The 19,230-nt window shown below is 30.8% G+C and overlaps 1 protein-coding gene across 1 annotated transcript; it reads left to right on the forward strand.

The window, feature by feature from the left end:
* Positions 1-4,676: 4,676 nt before the first annotated feature.
* Positions 4,677-15,078, forward strand: LOC136275277 (uncharacterized). Its single transcript, XM_066083836.1, has 4 exons — positions 4,677-4,736; positions 13,942-14,187; positions 14,420-14,593; positions 14,679-15,078. Exons 1-4 carry the CDS (start codon positions 4,691-4,693, stop codon positions 14,891-14,893), a joined length of 681 nt encoding a protein of 226 aa, XP_065939908.1. The 5' UTR covers positions 4,677-4,690; the 3' UTR covers positions 14,894-15,078.
* Positions 15,079-19,230: the final 4,152 nt, after the last annotated feature.

Genomic DNA, 19,230 nt, shown 5'->3' on the forward strand with positions numbered 1-19,230 from the left:
CCCAGCAAGATTCACAGTGGTACTTATTTCCTCTCCCGATTTCACGTAAAATATACTAAGATTGTTTTTATCTTTCATTTGTGGCAAATCGTTTTTTATATGCACATACATATCACCATTCATTAGATTACACGTAGCAGGGGGAGTCTCAAAACCATTAGTTTATGAATAGTTATTTACCTATTACGAAGCTTTAAAACTGTTGATTTTTTTATACTCCATATCGGTGATATTGAATTTAGTATCACTAGTATTTACAACAGTGTCTATGTAAAGGAATGAAGCGGTTTTATTATGCACAATGAATATCACTTATTACGTTACTATACATTCCCTAAGAACGATCGAAAGGAATGCAGATCGTGACGTCAAAGTTAACTATGACGTCATATCTTATGAAGTACAGACAAGTGACTTTCTACATACCGCTGTGAAATTAATCGGGCAGCCTTAACATAGCCGCGTATCTCTAATCAATCAGTTCTAGTGATGGCGTTTTGTTAATCTTACGTGTCGTTGCTGATAAAAAAGATAAGGAATCATGAATATTATATGCAAGCAATTAGAAAATTGCTATTGAACGTATGTAATTGATAATTTTATTGCACAAAACTTTGAACTTGTGTTATAGAAATAAAAGCAACAAAAAGTTGATAAATATTCCAACATGTGTCCCGTCTATTGCGCCTATAACATTTCGAAAACCGCATATCTTTGAGAAATCAAACATGGAATTTGTAATTGCAGTCTAGTTATTTGGTTATTTAATATAACTCGGGCTTCTTTTAACTAATGATATAGACACTTCCCTTACAATCCTTGATATGCTAGCTTTACTTATGCCATGGAGATCTGGTAACTGTCTGGAAATTCCCGGTAGCGAAAAAATGTAAAGCAGCCGTGATCTGGAGGGACAGTGGTAGCGAATGTGACCTTCTTGGTGGCCTTGTGACGTACTGTCTGAATGTTTTTGGCGTTTCTAGACCTCTTTTTCTCTCTTTCGGAATGTCATATTTTCATTTAATTTTTTTTTTTTATAATTTCAACATATTTACTAATAAATGAAATATTGTGACCACTTATCAATCTTGTAGTTGGCTACTTTAACACAGCCTCTTTTCTCTAGATGACAGATTTACAATTTATCATTACACTGAAAGAATATTGCTTAATTGTGAATCTACTTGCCTTACTATACACTGTTACTTTTAGTTTAATATTTGTCCAATACTTCTTTTCTTAAATGACGTTAGGCTGATTCCTAATTTCCTTACAATAAATCAATGTCAATGGTTTCCATCTTATTGAGCAAGTATGCTTGACTTGACTTCGTATTAAATTTTGAACATATTCGACCAAACTGTTCTCATTACATGTAAATGATTTTGAAATGGAAATCTTGTGTGAAGGTAATATATATACCAATAAAAATTCAAGAGGTAAATCTATTTGTTTTAATGTATGCAGATGACATGGTAAGGACTTTGTGCGGTTTTATGCATTTTTGCCCCCCAAAATCAAAGTTTAAGAAAGAGCTATAAAATAAGGTAAAAGATAGTTAAAATCATATTGGAAATAAAGGTGTAAAAAGTTATCACCACAGTGCCGTCATAATGCAGAAATGGCGTCACGGAGATTGCATTATTTTGATAAACTGATGTTTTGTAGCAAAATATGGGTGTTTTCCAAAGGTTTTTCGACTGGGAGACATCGAGCGCAGGCTTGCTCAAGTACCATTTTTTAGTATAATGTGTATAAATATCTGAAGAAAAAATGTTAAAATCGCACTTGAGCAGACCTGCGTTCTATACTTCCGAATTCAAAAGATAGAGCAAAAATGAGAATATTTTCATTTGTTTGCAAATTTGCGGGAAATAGGTCATTTAGGTGACGTCATAGAGAAATAGTGAATGAGCAATGATGACTGAAATCAAGATTAAAGTTATAGGCATCCTCCATACAATGATTTCTGAAGTTTTTATTTTCATACGATACTATTTGGTTGAAATCGGGGGCAGATATTTGACCATACTGCACAAAGTCCTTTTCTCAGAAACTGCACATGCACTTCAGAAAATGTTAAATACGTTATATACTTATACTTCTGTTTGGGATCTTACTGTAAATGTACAGAAAACCCCCAAAACTGTCATTTTTAGAAACGGTGGTAAAATTCACAAAAGTGAAAAGTGGCATTTAAATGGCGAGCTAACTGTGAGTGTCGATAGCTTACATACTAAGCCCCAGAATCATGAAGCAAACTAAGACTTATGTCAAAACTGCCTTGATGTCTCATGATTGAAAACACTGACAAATTCGATTGCTATTCAAAGAGTCTTGATATAATGTTTTTTATTACAAAATTAAATTGACATATTAGGATAAACAATTATTTTATAACTTATTAAAAGTTTTACTTTAGTCTGACATTGCTTTACGACCCTGAGGCCTGGTCCTTTTTTGACATTATAATGGAACGTTTAACGATACACAGAAACATTCGGCGAGCGAAGTGAGAAAAGAAATGTTTTTTTTAAGTCAAAAACAAGTCAATTGTATTGGAACACAGAAACAATTTTGTCAATGATACTTATATTGCTAGTATATTAAATTATGGCTGTGAGATATGTAGCATACATGCTGCAAATGATATAAAAAAAATACAGAGATTATATTATCATGTGTTGAGCGTGAAGAAGAATTATACAAAGACTGCAATTGCATAATTTGAAACAGGGAGACTACCTTTGAAAATCATACGAATGTTTTGAATTTAGAATTTGATTCAAATTGTTACATAATCAGAATCGTAATTTAATTGCAGTCCTGTTAAAAAATGCTGTATAATGAGAGTGAAGTGTTTTTGGCACATGATAAAAATTAAGTTAGTGTAATTCAAAACAAGAGATGATTGTGAAACACGTTTGCCCATTCCTTGAAGTCGTCTGTGAAGAAAATGACCGGAAAGGGCATAACTCTGTCAAAACTTGCTCAATCGTACCCCAAATCGACTTTACCTGGCGTATATGGAAGGAGCATGATTACATACATTGTACAACTTATTTTCTTATAATTAAGCAAAGATTCATTGATCATTTTATTCCACAACTTGTAGAACAGGTTAATTCCTCATCTCGATGTTATTTTTACAAGCATATTATCGATCAATTTTCATTACAATATTATTTAACAAAATCAATACGTATACCTTCTACATATAAGAAACACTTTGCAAGAATTAGATTGTCATCTCATAGACTTGCAACTGAAAGTGGACGACACACGAATGAACAAAAAGAAATGCGGTTATGTAAATTTTGTTCTGATATTCAAGATTAATTCCAGTTTGTTTTGATATGTCCACAGTTTAGAGAAATCCGAGTAAAATAATCAAAGAAATATGTTTGGAAAAAAACCTTCTGTAAACAAATTCAAACAATTATTAAGTGTTCAAAATTTTAAAGAACTGTGTGATTTTTGGAAGTATCTTCGCCTAGCTTTTAAAACTAATGATAATTAAGAAAAAAATTCTTTTCTTTTTTTCAGCTGTTCGTAAATATTTATTATATATACATTGCCAATGTACTTTACTTATGAACATGTACCATACTATTATTTCAATATTGCTTTTTAATTATATGTAACAACCTATGCTATAAGATGTGTGTCTTGTGCAAATAAAGAATGAATGAATCACGGACGCATTTTAATGAGCACGAACGTAATGGCAATCACTCCGATGCTCTATCTTGCTCTCTACGAAGATCAAAAATAAAAGAAAACCACGAGAACAAGAAACGACTGACAAGACTGGGGCATTTATACATGAGACTTAAAAAAACCAGGTACTACAAGGTGAGACTAAAAGACCCTAAACTCAGAAAATAATACCATGTCGACAACATACATTAACACTAATCATGACAAATTTTCAACAATTAAAAGGAGTTAATGCTGGTGGTTTTTATCTAAAATGTGAAACTGAAAGTGACTGCATGTATATATGCTTAAATTTCAAAGTTTTTAAGCATCTGATATAATATGCATAATTACTGAAAACTAATTAAATTAACTATTTATAAGGTCCATTTGCAGAAAAAGTACATTAGTAAAAGGGTGAACTATGTAAAAAGCTGAAAAAAATAGTTCATATTGCTTTATAAAAGAGATTGACACTCTTTAACTATTTGATTCGTGCGAATTAAGAAGACTTAATTTCATGTATAAAGGCCAGACTTTGGGATTGTTTAGAAATTACTACTCTAGAGTCCGATTTCACACTCAATATAAGCACAAGAAGAACATTGGTCTAAATAAATCCATTACTGAACTTGGTAAGTTTTATGCAAGTCCAATTCATTATTTGAATAATAATAACATATTATTGGAAAAAAGAGAATAAAGCTTTGAGAATGAGCTTTGATGAATCATATAGGGCTGAATGTACTTGTATTGGAGACCATGTTAGTGGGAATGAAATATATGCCGTTTTAAAAATCGAACTCCGGCCACACCAATATAATTTCTTGTTCGTCGAACCCCGCGCGCTTGTATTTTAATAATTCTTTACAAATAATATTATTATTAATTTCCAGCATACAGGTAGTTCTGTAGTTAATTACGGAATCCATATATAAGTTGCTTATAAAGCCGTGACACAACATTAACTCACTAAACTTTGTGAACAAGCATGGAATTGTTTGCGTGGATTCTGCTGCTGTCGCCATTGTTTCAAGGTAAGATTTGCTTTTATCCTTTATTTGTCAGAGTTCATAAAAGTGTGCACAAATTTATAATTATGGTTCTAAAGTTATATGTACCGCATTTAATAAATGTTTTTTAAAAAGAAATGTTTGCGGTTTTTATTCATCAAGGTAGAAAAGGTTTTTCTGTAATTTATAAATTATCCTAAACGCATTTAAAAGTATAGGGTGTAATTTTCAATTATTTTCCAAAAAACTTGTTAAAAAGCCCCTATCTGATATATTTGTCACAAGATATTTATTTACTAACTTCTTCAGTTGCTTTTAATTTCAATTTATTCTCTCAAACCCTTAGCATAAAATGGTACATGAGGTACAGTTATAACACATTTGCGTTAAATTGTAACGCCAAGGGTCTTATCAATTATATATAATATTATAATACAATATAGTAATACATGTGTTAATAGGCAAAAAATAGTACTAATTCAAAAAGTGGTAGAAAAATTGGATGTTTTTAAAAATGAAGTCGACGCAAAAGCGATGTCGGCGTGTTAGTAATGATGTCACCTATTTGGAGACAATAGACAGAAACAGTGAGAACTGAGATCATTTTGAGCTGGAGGACCTATCAAAGATGTAATATTGACGTTTGTATTTAATCTCTGCCTAGTTGTGAAAAAGGAGGTCCATATATTTATTGATAGTGTTAATTTTTATTCATTTGTACATTTAATTTGGAAAAGTTCTCAATACCTCTCGATAAAGTGTTTTCATACGACTATGCCTTTTATAGCGCATACTTTTCTTATGCACATACGCAAATCTAAATAAACAACAATATTTTTATAAATATGAAATAAAAATCCATTTCAATTTAATTACTTTAATACAGTACTCAATGAATACAATGAGTGATGTGTCGCATTTGTAATAGGGTTTTCTTCCATAAATCTCATCATACCGACTCACTTTAGTTCAGTTTTCCAGCATCACAAAAATGACATTTAATACGATATATATATCTTTAAAATAAATTTCTAAAAGTGTTTCTTTTCCCCACATTTTACTGTCTAATTTTGTATAGTGTGATGATTCCTATCTTCACCCAGCTTACGTAGACTTTCCCAAACATTTGCCTTTTTGCAAAAGGTGTTCATTGACCGTATTTAAAGTTTGTGTCAAATATCAAGGTAATATCAGATCTTGGATTCTAGGTTTTTCCAATTCAACGAAGCTGACTTATTTTATTTCCAAAAACGTTTAATAAATAAAGGATTCCATTGATCTTAAGTCGCGGTTTAAGGTCAAAACAAAGTTCTATAAAATGTTTTGTTTATCCTTATGTTCTTCATAAAGCGGGTTCTTTGAGATTGTCGCCATCTAAATAATGTCTTGTTTCACTCTTTTCTCTTTAATAATAAAAGGCCTATTGGCCACAGCTTAGGTGACCAACAACTCTTGTATCTTTCGAAATTCTAAGACATGAAACGCTTCTAAGATATTGAAAACTCACCAAAAAAATCATTTCATTATGGGTTTGACAACACATAAGGTAATAAATAAAATAAGATCATTGACCTGACTTTTGGGACATCCTATAATAAATTCTAACGATGTATAAATTGTCAAGTCCAATTACACAAGGCCTCCAAAAATCAAAAATAACACAATTTGAAAAAAATTGTTAGCATGAATATTGATTAAATGCTAATTGGGATACTTTACCCACATTTAAGTAAAAATACAATAAGGTTACAAAATTCACTAACATGCTCATTCTGTAATCAAAATATAGAATCAATAACACATTTATTTGCTGACAGTTTTCTTGTCAAATGGTAATATATGGTACTTCTGGAAGAATGGGTAAGAAGCAAGTTTAATTTTTTAAAGCAATCATATAAGCCCGAATCTCAAAAAGTAGAGATGACCACTTCACTGTATTTTCAGGGTGGTAATGGTATACTACCAGTAGATGACCCTGAAAATCCCAGAAACCCATTTAATTCTAAATTTTTTATTGCTAAATGCGTTCTAAAACGCAGTTCACTTTTCAATAGCTCTTTCCTTTTTAAGATTTGATAAACAGACTACGTGTTGTAAATTTAACAAGAGAAATATATATGGACTAGAAAACATATTAGTACTAACAGTAAAACAATTTATTTATGCCGGTAAATAAAACAAGCGGCCTTTGGTCCACATCGCTTACATGAGCAACAATTGCTTACTATTTTGACTTAAAACAATTTAAATAATTAAAAATAGAAAAAATTCAATATATAACATAGTTAAGAACCATAACATTTAGCTGAAGAACTGTAGCTCCCGGTCTGAAAAAATTCGGATGGACGACCTGGGAGCTACAGATTTAGGTAATCCAAAACATGTTCTATATTAGCATATACATGAAAGTTTGAAAAAAAGATACACTGACAAAAGAAGTTTGGTGATCATAGCCATAATAAAATAAAATTTGACAATTTGATTATGCATAATTATGATACATCAAAAGTAGGTCACTCTAACCTTCATATGAATATTGTTGCATGGTAATATCATACAATTTAGCATTGTATTATTTTAGGAACAGATTTATAAACATTTTTCCATAAACATTTCAATTATAGGAGGTCAGGGTTTTAACAATTTAGACCTATATTTTGTGCGGATGTTTGCATAAGTTCTCAAAAAGATTTTAAAATATGTTTTTACTTATATCTATTTCTGTTGAACTTTGGACTTTTTCGAAATTTGGTTTATTGAATAATAAAAAATACATAATCTTAAGAGGTTTTGATGTAAATATTGGCATTACTGGTTGCAGTGGTTTTCGATAAGAAGAATTCTCAAGAGAGACACTTTTTCGCACTGTTTTATGTTGTCTCATTGTGTCATTTCAAAATGGTTTAAATGATTTAAAAACCCTTACCCATACGGATGCTTTGTAACAAGTTCAGTTGTATTTGGACCAGTGGTTATACATGTACAGGAGAGTAAAAAACGTGAACAATTTATAGACAGAGAGACGGATGGACGATGTACAACAGGTGATCAAAAATATCAATGCCTCAGGTGAACTTAATCAAGGAGGTATATATAGTTTTTATAACGATTAAAACATAACTTATCCTGCGTTATTATCAGCGTGTACCCCTAGAGATATGGGTAATATAACAACAATAAGGAAATTTTATTCATTGATGGTATTCCTATCCAATATGAAGACTTTTTTTCATTATGTTAAGTTGCACGTCATTAAATATTGAATACTTCGATAATGATCAGTTCAGTATTGATTCTATCAGACTCCGTATAATGTGCTTTATGTTGTCGAAGCTCTCGGGCTTGAAAAGATACATTTGGTTTCCTAAACTTTGCTGTTGACATTAAGAAGTCTTTGAGTCAGAAGTTCTGAAAGCACTGCTTTCAAGAAGAAACTGTTCAAAAATTGCAGCATTGAAGAAAGGGACTTAACAATGAAAGCGTTCAACAGGTAGTCCACAAGTGGTCAAACAAACAAAATCGCTGAAATCTACATTACACACTGCCATTTGTTCCTGTAATTGGTAAAAGTGTCTTGATGCACTTTGTAGCGTATTGGTATTAGGCTTTCCTCTCTCGTTTTGGGTATTTGATCTCCACCAGTCCTTTACCACAACACATACAGCCAGTCACTGCAAACTTTGCTCTCTGGTCAGTTTCTCAACATTGTGCGATTCCTTTTGACTGACGGTGATCGTTTTGATCGGAGTATACTAAAGTCGCATATAGATGCGTAATAATTACTATGGGATAAGAGTGATATTGAATAGAATTATTCTCTGAGTTAACGCGGTAAAATTGATTCTTTTTCAGACATAATGCATTCATGTGTTTGTAAATATCAGTTTCAAACGGTTTTTTTTAATTGCATGAAATTAAAAAAAATAAATACTTCTTTGAAAAAAAAAGTGATTACGATAATCTAAGCTACAGTGTTGAAAAATGTCAATGCCATTGAATGTGTCAAATGATAATGAAAAGATACATTAATTTGTCAAAACAACTATCTTAGCTCATGATAGTCACAACTGCTGGTATGTGCTTCTACGGGTGGTCTACGAGTGTTCTTTTAATGAAAGTCTTGCGAGACAAGCAAGTGCATCTTACGATTTCGGAAGGACGACGCTTCCGTAAGCACGCACGATGGCTATTGCACAATAATCACCACGGTTTCCTTGCGAGAACTGAAAACGTAAGCTGCACTTGCACCTCACACAATGAACTCGTGAGATGACCGTACGATTTGAATTGCACGAACGACGTAGGGAGATCTCAGTTGCCCCTTGCTTTATACGAATGTTGACTGCAAGTCGCATGTGCTAACCCTCAGCATTTCAATTGAACTTGCAGTAGACGTACGTTACACTCATTTTGTGCGTAATTGTAATTGCTTGTTGTGAATTGAATATTGAAGTAGATATTTGAAGTAATAGAAGTGCTTGACCTGCAAGCGTGCTCAGATAAAGTCATTAAAAATTTTTGAGTAAGAAGTGGAATAATGATCAGTACGCGCAGAACGATATTTTTAAGTAATTAACAAGTTGAACCAATTACACAAAAAACTCTAACATATCTTCCTGGAGGAAGTTTTTTTCACGAGCATGGTAATTTGTTTGTAAACAGAGTACTTTCTCCAGTTTGAAAATATTGATTACTATCTCATATGACCATTTAAACTTTTTAAAAATATTTTCATAATTGTATCAAAATCAGAATATAGAAAAGATAAAACATTTTTAGAGGAAGAAGGGGAATAATGATCATTCTGTATGCACAGAACGATATTTTTAACTAACAACTTCAAAAAACACTCATATGAAGAATGTAGAGAGGCAATAAATATAATGAAAAAAGAAATATCACCTGGTTTAGATGGCCTACCTAGTGAGATTTATCAATGTGTTTGGGACGTTATCGGTCCCTTTTTCTAAAAAGATCTTAAAGAAATATTTCAAAGAGGTGAAATGATATACTCTCAAAGACTTTCTGTGATATCTTTAATTTACAAAAAAGGTGAAAAAGATAGCTTAAAAAATTACCGACCGATTGATTTAAGAAATACAGACTATAAAACTATTGCCTTTATTTTTGCGAAAAGATTACAAACGATATTAACTAAACTAATTAGCGAACAACAAACTGCATACATTAAAGGGCGGTATATCGGAGAAAACGCTCGATTAATTTTAGATTTTTTTTAATACTGTGAAACAGAAAATCTTGATGGCATATTACTCTTCTTAGACTTTGAAAAAGCATTCAACTCAGTGGAGTGGAATTTCTTGTTTAAGGCTCTAGAAAAATTTAACATTAGCAATAACTTCATAAAATGGGCAAATATACTTTATACCAATCCAATATTTAAGATGAAAAATAACGGTTGGCTGTCAAAAACATGCACAATGACTCGCGGAAATAGACAGGGTTGTCCACTTTCTGCCTTGCTATATCTTTTTGTTTCTGAAATTCTAGCTACGGTATTAAGATAAACAGTTATCAGAACATAAAAGGAATAACAATAAACAACAATGAAATAAACAACATTCAACATGCAGATGATCTAAGTATAGCCCTAAGAGATGATGTCAATGAAACATGCTTTAGAAGTGCTAAACGAATTTTGTAAACACGCTGGATCTATAATAAACACAAACAAAATAAAATGTATTCTTTTAGGAACTCTTAAAAATCTTTATGATGAGCTCTATGGTATTTAAACTACAAACAAAGCAGTAAGAGGTCTGGGAATCTTCATTGGTCACGACAAACTAGAATGTTATAAGAAGAACTGGATGAAAATTTATCATGATGTTGAAAAGCTTTTTGAATCTTGGAAAAGAAGAAAATCAACTTTATTTGGTAAAACATGCATAGTAAACACACTTGCTTCATCTAAACTCACATACGTTGCTTCAATACTTAATATTCCTGAAAATGACATCATAAAAAAAATTGTGAATTACGCTTAACAATTTTCAGAAAAACAGATAGAAAATATGCAGAAAGTGGGAAAATTACCAATGTTTTATCAACAGGTGTTATGCTTATTCAATGAATGTAAGCCTAAAAACTTAATATACTTCATCAATTAAAATTGTACAACAACCAAAATGGAACAGCTGCAATCTTTATATAAGGGAAATTTCCTATTTTAAAAAAAAATAGATTACATGTGGAATTCTATATGTAAACGACTTGTTAAATGATGAAGGTAATTTCTAGTCTCCTACTTCAAAGACTTTATAAAACATTAATCAAACTGGATATGTAAATTTAAGATTTGTTCCTCTGTTTTCAAGCCTCTATGTAGGAAATTTGATTTTTCAAATTGTAAGTTCACTAATATGCAAAACAAAAATTGTTTTAATTTTTATTCAGGTTATGAGAATGTATTAGGGCAAAGATATAGTTTTTTCTATGAGAATTTAGTTAATAAGAAATTAATTAAACCTTGTTATCAAACTTTTTTTACAAAAAGAGTATAATATTGATTCTGTTGATTGGAAATATATTTACAAATGTAAATTATTAGATATTTCTTATAAACGTCAAGCAGAATTAAATATCAAATTATTGAATAATATTTTTTGTAACAATGTATATCTGAGTAAATGGAATAAAAGAAATCCAAAGTCAATGTAAAATATGCCAGAAGAATGAAAATTCAAAGCGATTGTTTTTAATGAACAGAATAGAAAAATCGTATCATTGAATACCCTCATTTTATTTTTAGCATACAGAATTTATAAATATAAGATGACTTGTCGGGTACATTCCTTACAAAAAACAAATTACAATATTTTGAACCATGTAAAGGTATCTACTGCATTCAATGTTTCTGTTTTTTTAGAGAATCTACCTCCCTAAGTATATTCTATATTTTGTTGATGTTATCTCTGTTATTTTTTTTTATGTAAAACTGATATATTGAATAGATCACAAAAAAAAAAACAAAGAAAAAAAAAACAAAACCAAAAAAAACCCCCACACACAAAACAAAAAACAAAGCAAAACAAAACTACAACACATCTTCCTAGAGGAAGTTGTTTAAATGAGTATGGTAATTTGTTTTGTAAACAAAATACTTTCTCCATTTTCAAAATATTAATTATTATCTCATAGGACCATTTTAACTGCATTGAAATGCTTTCATAATTGTATCGGGATCAGACTATAAGAAAAGTAATTTGTAGACTTTGAATTTTAAAATGTAGGAAGCATAAATGATCGCACCATTTCAATAATAACATTTGTAAAAGCAATTAAAGTAATTCGATGTGGCTTTTTTACTTTCAAGTGAAAGTTTTGTCAATGTTTTTTTTTTCTCGAAAATATTGTAAAGTTCAATAATTTAAAATAGTTAATAAAGTTTAAATCCATCTATTTTTAATAAAGATATTACATTGTCCAAAAACTTTATCAGAAGATATTTAATTCGCTGAAATAAGATTTTTGCACAGATCTAGATTTCAGAGACTTTTTAATGGTATTAGATACAAAAAATAAATTATGTTTTCAATTTATTCTACATTCGTGTCGAGCAATTATAGATCTTAGTCTTCTTTTTCTTCGAGTTCTTTTGACGTTTGGGTATTCACTTGCTTTAAGAAGATATATTTCAGTACATGTCTAGAGATAAAATATTCTCAATTTACGTGGAAAAATATGGTTTTGCGTGCCACTGTCCTGGAAAAACGTCGGTACGGTGGAATTGCAGGTGACCTACGACGCGAATTTAATAACTGCCGTTCGAAAGGCAAACATATGTCTGGCGCACGAAATTCGTAAGACAGAAGTACGGTTCTTACGGGAAACGAGCGACAACCCGTCTTTAAACAAAATTGCATGTGACACCTAAGAATGGAACGTCAAACGACTGTTTGCCCTACGTTGCACTCGCAATCACTTTATAAATATTGCTTATTATGTTATATGTACTTTTATTCATTCTTTTTGATAAAATAACTATTAATCTGTATCTGTCAATTTGTTCTACTCATTGGACGGCTTCAAGATAAAAAAAAAATAGAAAGACAAAACATACAAATACTGGTTTCTTCATAACATCAAAAAGAATTGCAGTTGAAAAACTATATACCAAGAATATCCATGTAGTTTTCATAAGATAGAGAAATTCTGACAAATTAACAAAAATACCTTTTAGGAAATTCTGAAAGTCTTAAAATGTGATCAAATTATGTAAATATTGACCCTATAAATGAAACTGCATGCCATCCTACCAGTTATATCAATACATCTACATATACAGATTAATTTAATGTCTTAAGAAAACCGATTGTGATTTATAGCTCAATAGAAACAGCCAGGGCCAAAATTTACACGATCCAGTTCTAACCTGTTAATCGATCGGTTAAAATCTAAGATAAAGCACTGACTGCACGAAATACTTTAAACATATAATTATCGTGTTCGATGTTAAACGGAAAATCGAATTTTCAACAAGAGTAGATATGAATTAGCGTGTATCTGAATGTGCATATTCTTATTCATATAAAAGCTAACGATCGGGGTTTTTTTTTGTTTTTTTGCAATTTCGCATGAATCACCAATGACAGCATTTTATTGTTTAAAAACACCCCAACATGATCCCAACATAAAGAAAAATCACTGACAAAGAACTATATATGATATTAGTTAAATCTGGCCCCCATTATTCTCAATTTTAAGTGTTTCAAGTACATTAAATTGTTGTGTAGTTTTTCAGAAGAGTTTATATAAAACATATTTTTGGCCTATTTCCTTGATTTATTTGCATTCACTTACATTATATGACGTCTGAAGTGATACTATTTTTATAATTCAATCAAAATCAATAAAAATTTGACAGTTTTCTTACCTTTTTTCGAACTGGAGATAAAGAGCGACGCTTTGACTGGTGAAAATATTTTAGTTGTTCAAGCAATCGTTCAATGTTTTCTTAAAGAAAAACTGCTTCAAAACGATCTGCTAAAAATGCGACAATGGCGGGAAAAGGTAAACTTTTTTGATGCCATAATTTTAAATTGTGGACACTCAAATTAAAAATGAAAGTTATAAAAAACTTCATATGTATATCTGTACAAAGAAAACAAAGAATACCAGTAAAATGACGATGTTCATTTAAGTGGGCAATGTTAGGCTCAAACCATATATAGTAAGAATAACTTAAAAGAAATCACTAAAATTGCAGAGTGCTTGGGGTCTGAAGTCTGGAAAATCGTCCCCCGGCTTCTAGATGGAGGGATAGCGGAAATACCCTCGAAGTCCTACAACGGAAGTACTACATTTCTGTGCGCATTGGAATGCCAGATGAGACCGCCATGTCAACTTTTCCGTTATAACCCAAACACATCAGAGTGTGACTTGTATGATGGAATAAAATTTAAAAGAACCTCATACGTTCACCGAAACCAGTTTTATCAGAAGATGCCTGATCGTAAGATTTTTCGAAGTTCTAATTTTCCGTCATGTGATACATGGAATATGGCTATCTTATATATATATATATATATATATATATATATATATATATATATATATATATATATATATATATATATATATATATATATATATATATATATATATATATATCGCGTTATGCATATAGTTATGAGAAAAACGTTGTTAAATCTTTAAGGGTGTGTAATGTTAGAGTTTGTCTTCAGATTGTGTGACAGGGCGTGACGAATGGTTCCCCGAGTATCAGACTTGCATTTGGATTCCGACCCACGTTTCTCCATACGAAGAGGCAAAACGTCTATGCGAATCAGCAGGGAAAGTCATGTTAGGCATCAATAACTTTTCACAAGTCTTGTATCTGATGGATCTTATAAATACAAGTAAGGATTCTGTGGGCCTTTATATTAAATGTATTTAAATTGTAGTTGGTATTTTTTTTCAGTGGTTTAATCCATTTTATTTTAGAATACATTCACATATACTCTCGACGCACTGGAGACATAACTTATGAGATGGATGACGGGACCTTGTTTCCATCTACATTGTGGTGTCCGGGTCAGCCTTATGAATACTTGGACTGTATAGGGGTCCAAAACGACCCCCAGAGTAACTGGTGTACCTACCCTGGATTAGACGATTATGAATATTGTTCTCATTCATCACGATTCCTCTGTGTGTAGACAAGACAAAATCACGACACTTATGTACAAACAGCTCCAGAGAATTAGGAGGACTGGATGGTCGTGGTTATTGTAGGCTATATGAATCTCCTTGAGATGAAGAGCTCTGTATTTAGATATATTAAGATAATGTTCAAACTTTTAAGATATTGTATTTAGATTATTTTCTTCACGAATTTATAGGGTATGGCAAAACATGTCATATCTAAAATCTTACGTATAGAACTATTTCCAAAAAGTCTTTAAAAGTACAAGTATTATAAACTTGGTAAATATTTTTGACAATTTGTTAAAAACATGTTTTTAAACAGATAGTCTATACCGTGCACTATTCTAAAACAGTTTTAAAATTTTGAGGATAATGAACTTGGTCAATTTGTTTTACCATTTCAATGTTAATAACACCCCCTCTACATTGTTCATACACATCCATTGGATCTGTGGAGGCACGCACAAATTGTTCAGAAACGACCATAAATACCGGTGACGTTTACACTATTGGTCATAAATACATGTACGTGAGAAGTTGACCACGGACAGAAGAATTTGTCAATGAATTTAACACGAATGTTTAAATCCCATTTTTTACTTCTTCTGAACCTTTTAAACAATAATTTTTGTAGAGATAGTTTTTAAAAAATTGTTTGCACGACTGTGCTTTTATAATCTGCTTTTAAACATTTGATAAGAATTTGGTTTTTTTTATTCCTTCATAAAGTATTTTAAAATACTACATGTATATTTAATTTGTACTTGGACATAAATATTTGAGTATTAATAGATGGTTCACTCATTTTACTTTCATTACAGAAAGCGAGTGCAATTATTTCCACCATAATTTGATGGTATTTTTAATTAAGTTTTATGATAACGTATATTGTTGATGTTGACTGTTTGGTAGTTAATGTTTCATACTAGTAAGAGAGAACTTCAGAAAAACGAGAAAAGGCGGAGTGATTCGGGATATTCCAGTGAACTGTACCTTCAACAAACATATATTCGAGCGTTCAAACTTAGATTAAGACATATTCTGAAATAATAGCAAGAAACGTTTGCAATAATAATTACCGTTCCTCACATTTTACACCATGCCGAATCGTTATTATTGCCAAATATAAGCTCTCCTGGTATGAAAAAAAACTAAACGAATGCCGGTTCTACAGCCTGCATTAAACATAATGCTATCATAAACAGTCGTGTGCGAACCCATGAAAAGTTCTGCTTTCTAACATTTTTGTAACATAATATCCATTGAATAAGTCTTTTTAATTTATAATAAGCAAGTGTTGTTTATTTAATCATTGTTTCAATATTCCTTTACTGTAACAGTTTTTGACAAGGTTCATGAACCATAGCTTATTTTTCAAGACTAGTTATTATTATACCCACAATTTCTAAAGAAAGTTCTGGTATTTTGCTCTTACCTTGGTCCGCCCGTCCGTCACGTTTTACTTTGTTAACTTCTTTTACGTCTTATAAACCACCATATTGATCACTTGATGTTCGATTTGGGATATCATTTTTTGGTACAAGAGGCCCATGGGCCACATCGCTCACCTGAGCAAACATTGATAACTATTTTGACTTAAAACACTTGAAATAATAGAGAAATTTAATTTTTAGCATAGTTAAGTACCATAATTTTCTTATGCAAGATTAAATATTTTTTATAGAGGGGTGGGGATGAAAATAAATTGTGTCATTTAAATTAAAATGCATTACTGGTATGTTAATTCCAGCAGTTTTTTTGCACACATTTGAAGAGTAATGGTTCTTTAAAGATAAAATTTCCATGCAACTGCTAAAATGTATATTAGTTTGAAATTGGCTAAATTGGATTTTAAAATTGGCAACATTCTCTTTGATGTGAACCCTTAAAAATAAGAAACCTGTTGAAATATGTTTCAATCACAATGGCATGATTTAACATATCTACAATGAATACAATTACCGGTATAATATATCAACATGAGACATATTCATTTTAGAAAGCAATTTTATTTAGAAACAAACATTTCTGATAATATAAAAAGAACCTCGGGAATAATTTTTATGCACACACATTAAAAAAAAACTAGTTACTGGTAAAACATTAGCTATAGCAAATTTTACAAATATACTGTAAATGTAAACGTAGTTTCTCAGTGTCTTATAGTTATGCATATTGTACATTAAATAAAATGAATATAATGATGAGAAAATACAATAAATCATACTTTAAAACCAGATATATACATGAATATATAATTATGTTAGTCATATATATACACAAAGTTTAAATTAATTAATTTAGAAGTTTCACTGTTTTTTCATAACCTTTCTCCGAAAAAGCGAAAATAGAAAGGTTATGAACAGTATTGATTTACAAGACATAATTAAATGAAAATTATTTGTCGATAGAATTTTATACAAAAACTAGTAACATAATTATTCTTGTGTCATTTACTTAACTGTAATGAAACATAAAATGATAAGATAAAGAATGATTTGAAAATACGAGTTTTATGATAATTTTGTCATTCGAGTGTGATTGTTTAAGCAATTGTAAAAAATAATTTAATGCACTTTATACTTTAAAATGAGCATTATCAAAAACAATAAACTTTATGACACATTTATGACAAGTTATATATAACCATACAAGATGAAGACATCTTTTCTGTTCTATATGATACAAATAATGTTTCGATCATATTATATATTTGCATATAAATGCATGCACTGTGCATGCAACCATATGAAATAATACTATATTTGAGTATATAAGCGTTGAGTGTGTGTGAATGATTTTGAAAAATTGAATAAAACTTAGATGAATATTTGTTTGAAATTAAATTCACTTTTAATGCAATGTATTTCTCATTTTTTAATTTCTTTAAATGAGATTTTCTATAAAGTGTACATTAAGAGTACACTGCATCAAATAAGCAACCAGTATGCAATATTTCTTTTGTTTTTTCTTTATACATGTATGCCATATTGTTTATAACTATGAACTCTGTCCATAGATATGAATTTATTAGAAAAGGCAGGTTTACCGCCCTCTACAGGCTGGCCAGTGACCTCCTTTCTTTATACTTACCTGTCATTTTTGAACAATTGGAGCCAAGTTTCTTTAAATACAGGTGCTTTTGTATTTATAAGAGAAATACATGCATTCAAGTAAATTAATAACATTGCATTAGTAAAATATATATAATTTTCATTATAAAAATCATATTACCTGGGTAGTTATATAGTTAACATAAAAATGATTTGGCCTTAAGTAATATAAGAAATCCATAAAGGACCAGTTCAAATCAAAAAAGAGAAGGAAGTTGTCATTACAGAAAAGATGTCTTCTTTTTTTGCTCCAATATTTTCGACTAACATTGTACATGTATTAACATGATATAATATACATATAACATGCACTCACATGAAGGATTCGTACATATTGTGTGTGTATTGTCCGTATAAATAAATATTCACAGATTCACATACATTTATTGTATTGTAAGACACCAACTTTTGCTTGATATAATACGATATTATTGAATGAAGTCATTGATAACAGCTATAAAGATAATAATGAAATAATATTAAATTCAAAGACATATTTGAAAAATAGTTTTTCTAGAATATAGGGTGTAATTATTCATATGAGATGCAAACAATTTTGATGTGACATATATAATCTAGTATAGACTGTATAAATATATGAGTACAATTAAACTTTTATCAAGTTATTATGAAAATACAACAAAAAATATATAAATAAAGTATCAGTATACAATTCTTTTTAGGAACAAGATATTGCCACATTCTGTTTTGCTTTAATATGAAGGAAAAGTTCAATTTTTAATGTGGCTTGTGCACAGTATTGAAGTTGTTTACATGACTTCCAGAACTGCAATTCACAATTAACTCGCATGTAGTTCATTTATGGAGCACATGACCAGTGGTCATTGGCGTTAGGCCAGTAACCCAAAGGTTGCTGGTTAAAATCAGCTGTGGTCACTTGATGTTTTGTTGTCCCTTACACAAGGTACTTTATCGATCTTTGTCTCAGTCCACCCAGCTGAAATTGGGTACGAGCAGTAAGCTGGGAGTTAAGCTGTGATAGACTGGTGTTCTATCCATGGGGAGTCGGTGACTATAATCTGCTTAGCACCTTGGAAAGTGGGTATAAGCACCGGTCTTATGCACCTTCATGGTTTGGAGAAGGATTTTTAAAAGACCATTTGTCACCTTTTAAAGGTGACAAATGGGATGAGGGAGGGGGCATTATTTTCACAGCTCCCTCTGATGAGTTTTTACTTTGGTGCCCCATTCTCTTTAAAACACAATTATTTCAT

Source organism: Magallana gigas, chromosome 5, assembly GCF_963853765.1.
Source record: "Magallana gigas chromosome 5, xbMagGiga1.1, whole genome shotgun sequence".
Taxonomy (NCBI): Eukaryota; Metazoa; Mollusca; class Bivalvia; order Ostreida; family Ostreidae; genus Magallana; species Magallana gigas.

Coding starts and splice junctions, on each gene's coding strand:
- LOC136275277 (XM_066083836.1), top strand. CDS start 4,691: ATGGAATTGTTTGCGTGGATTCTGCTGCTGTCGCCATTGTTTCAAG. Junction 14,188..14,419: donor TTATCAGAAGATGCCTGATC/GTAAGATTTTTC, acceptor GTTTGTCTTCAG/ATTGTGTGACAGGGCGTGAC. Junction 14,594..14,678: donor GATGGATCTTATAAATACAA/GTAAGGATTCTG, acceptor ATTTTATTTTAG/AATACATTCACATATACTCT.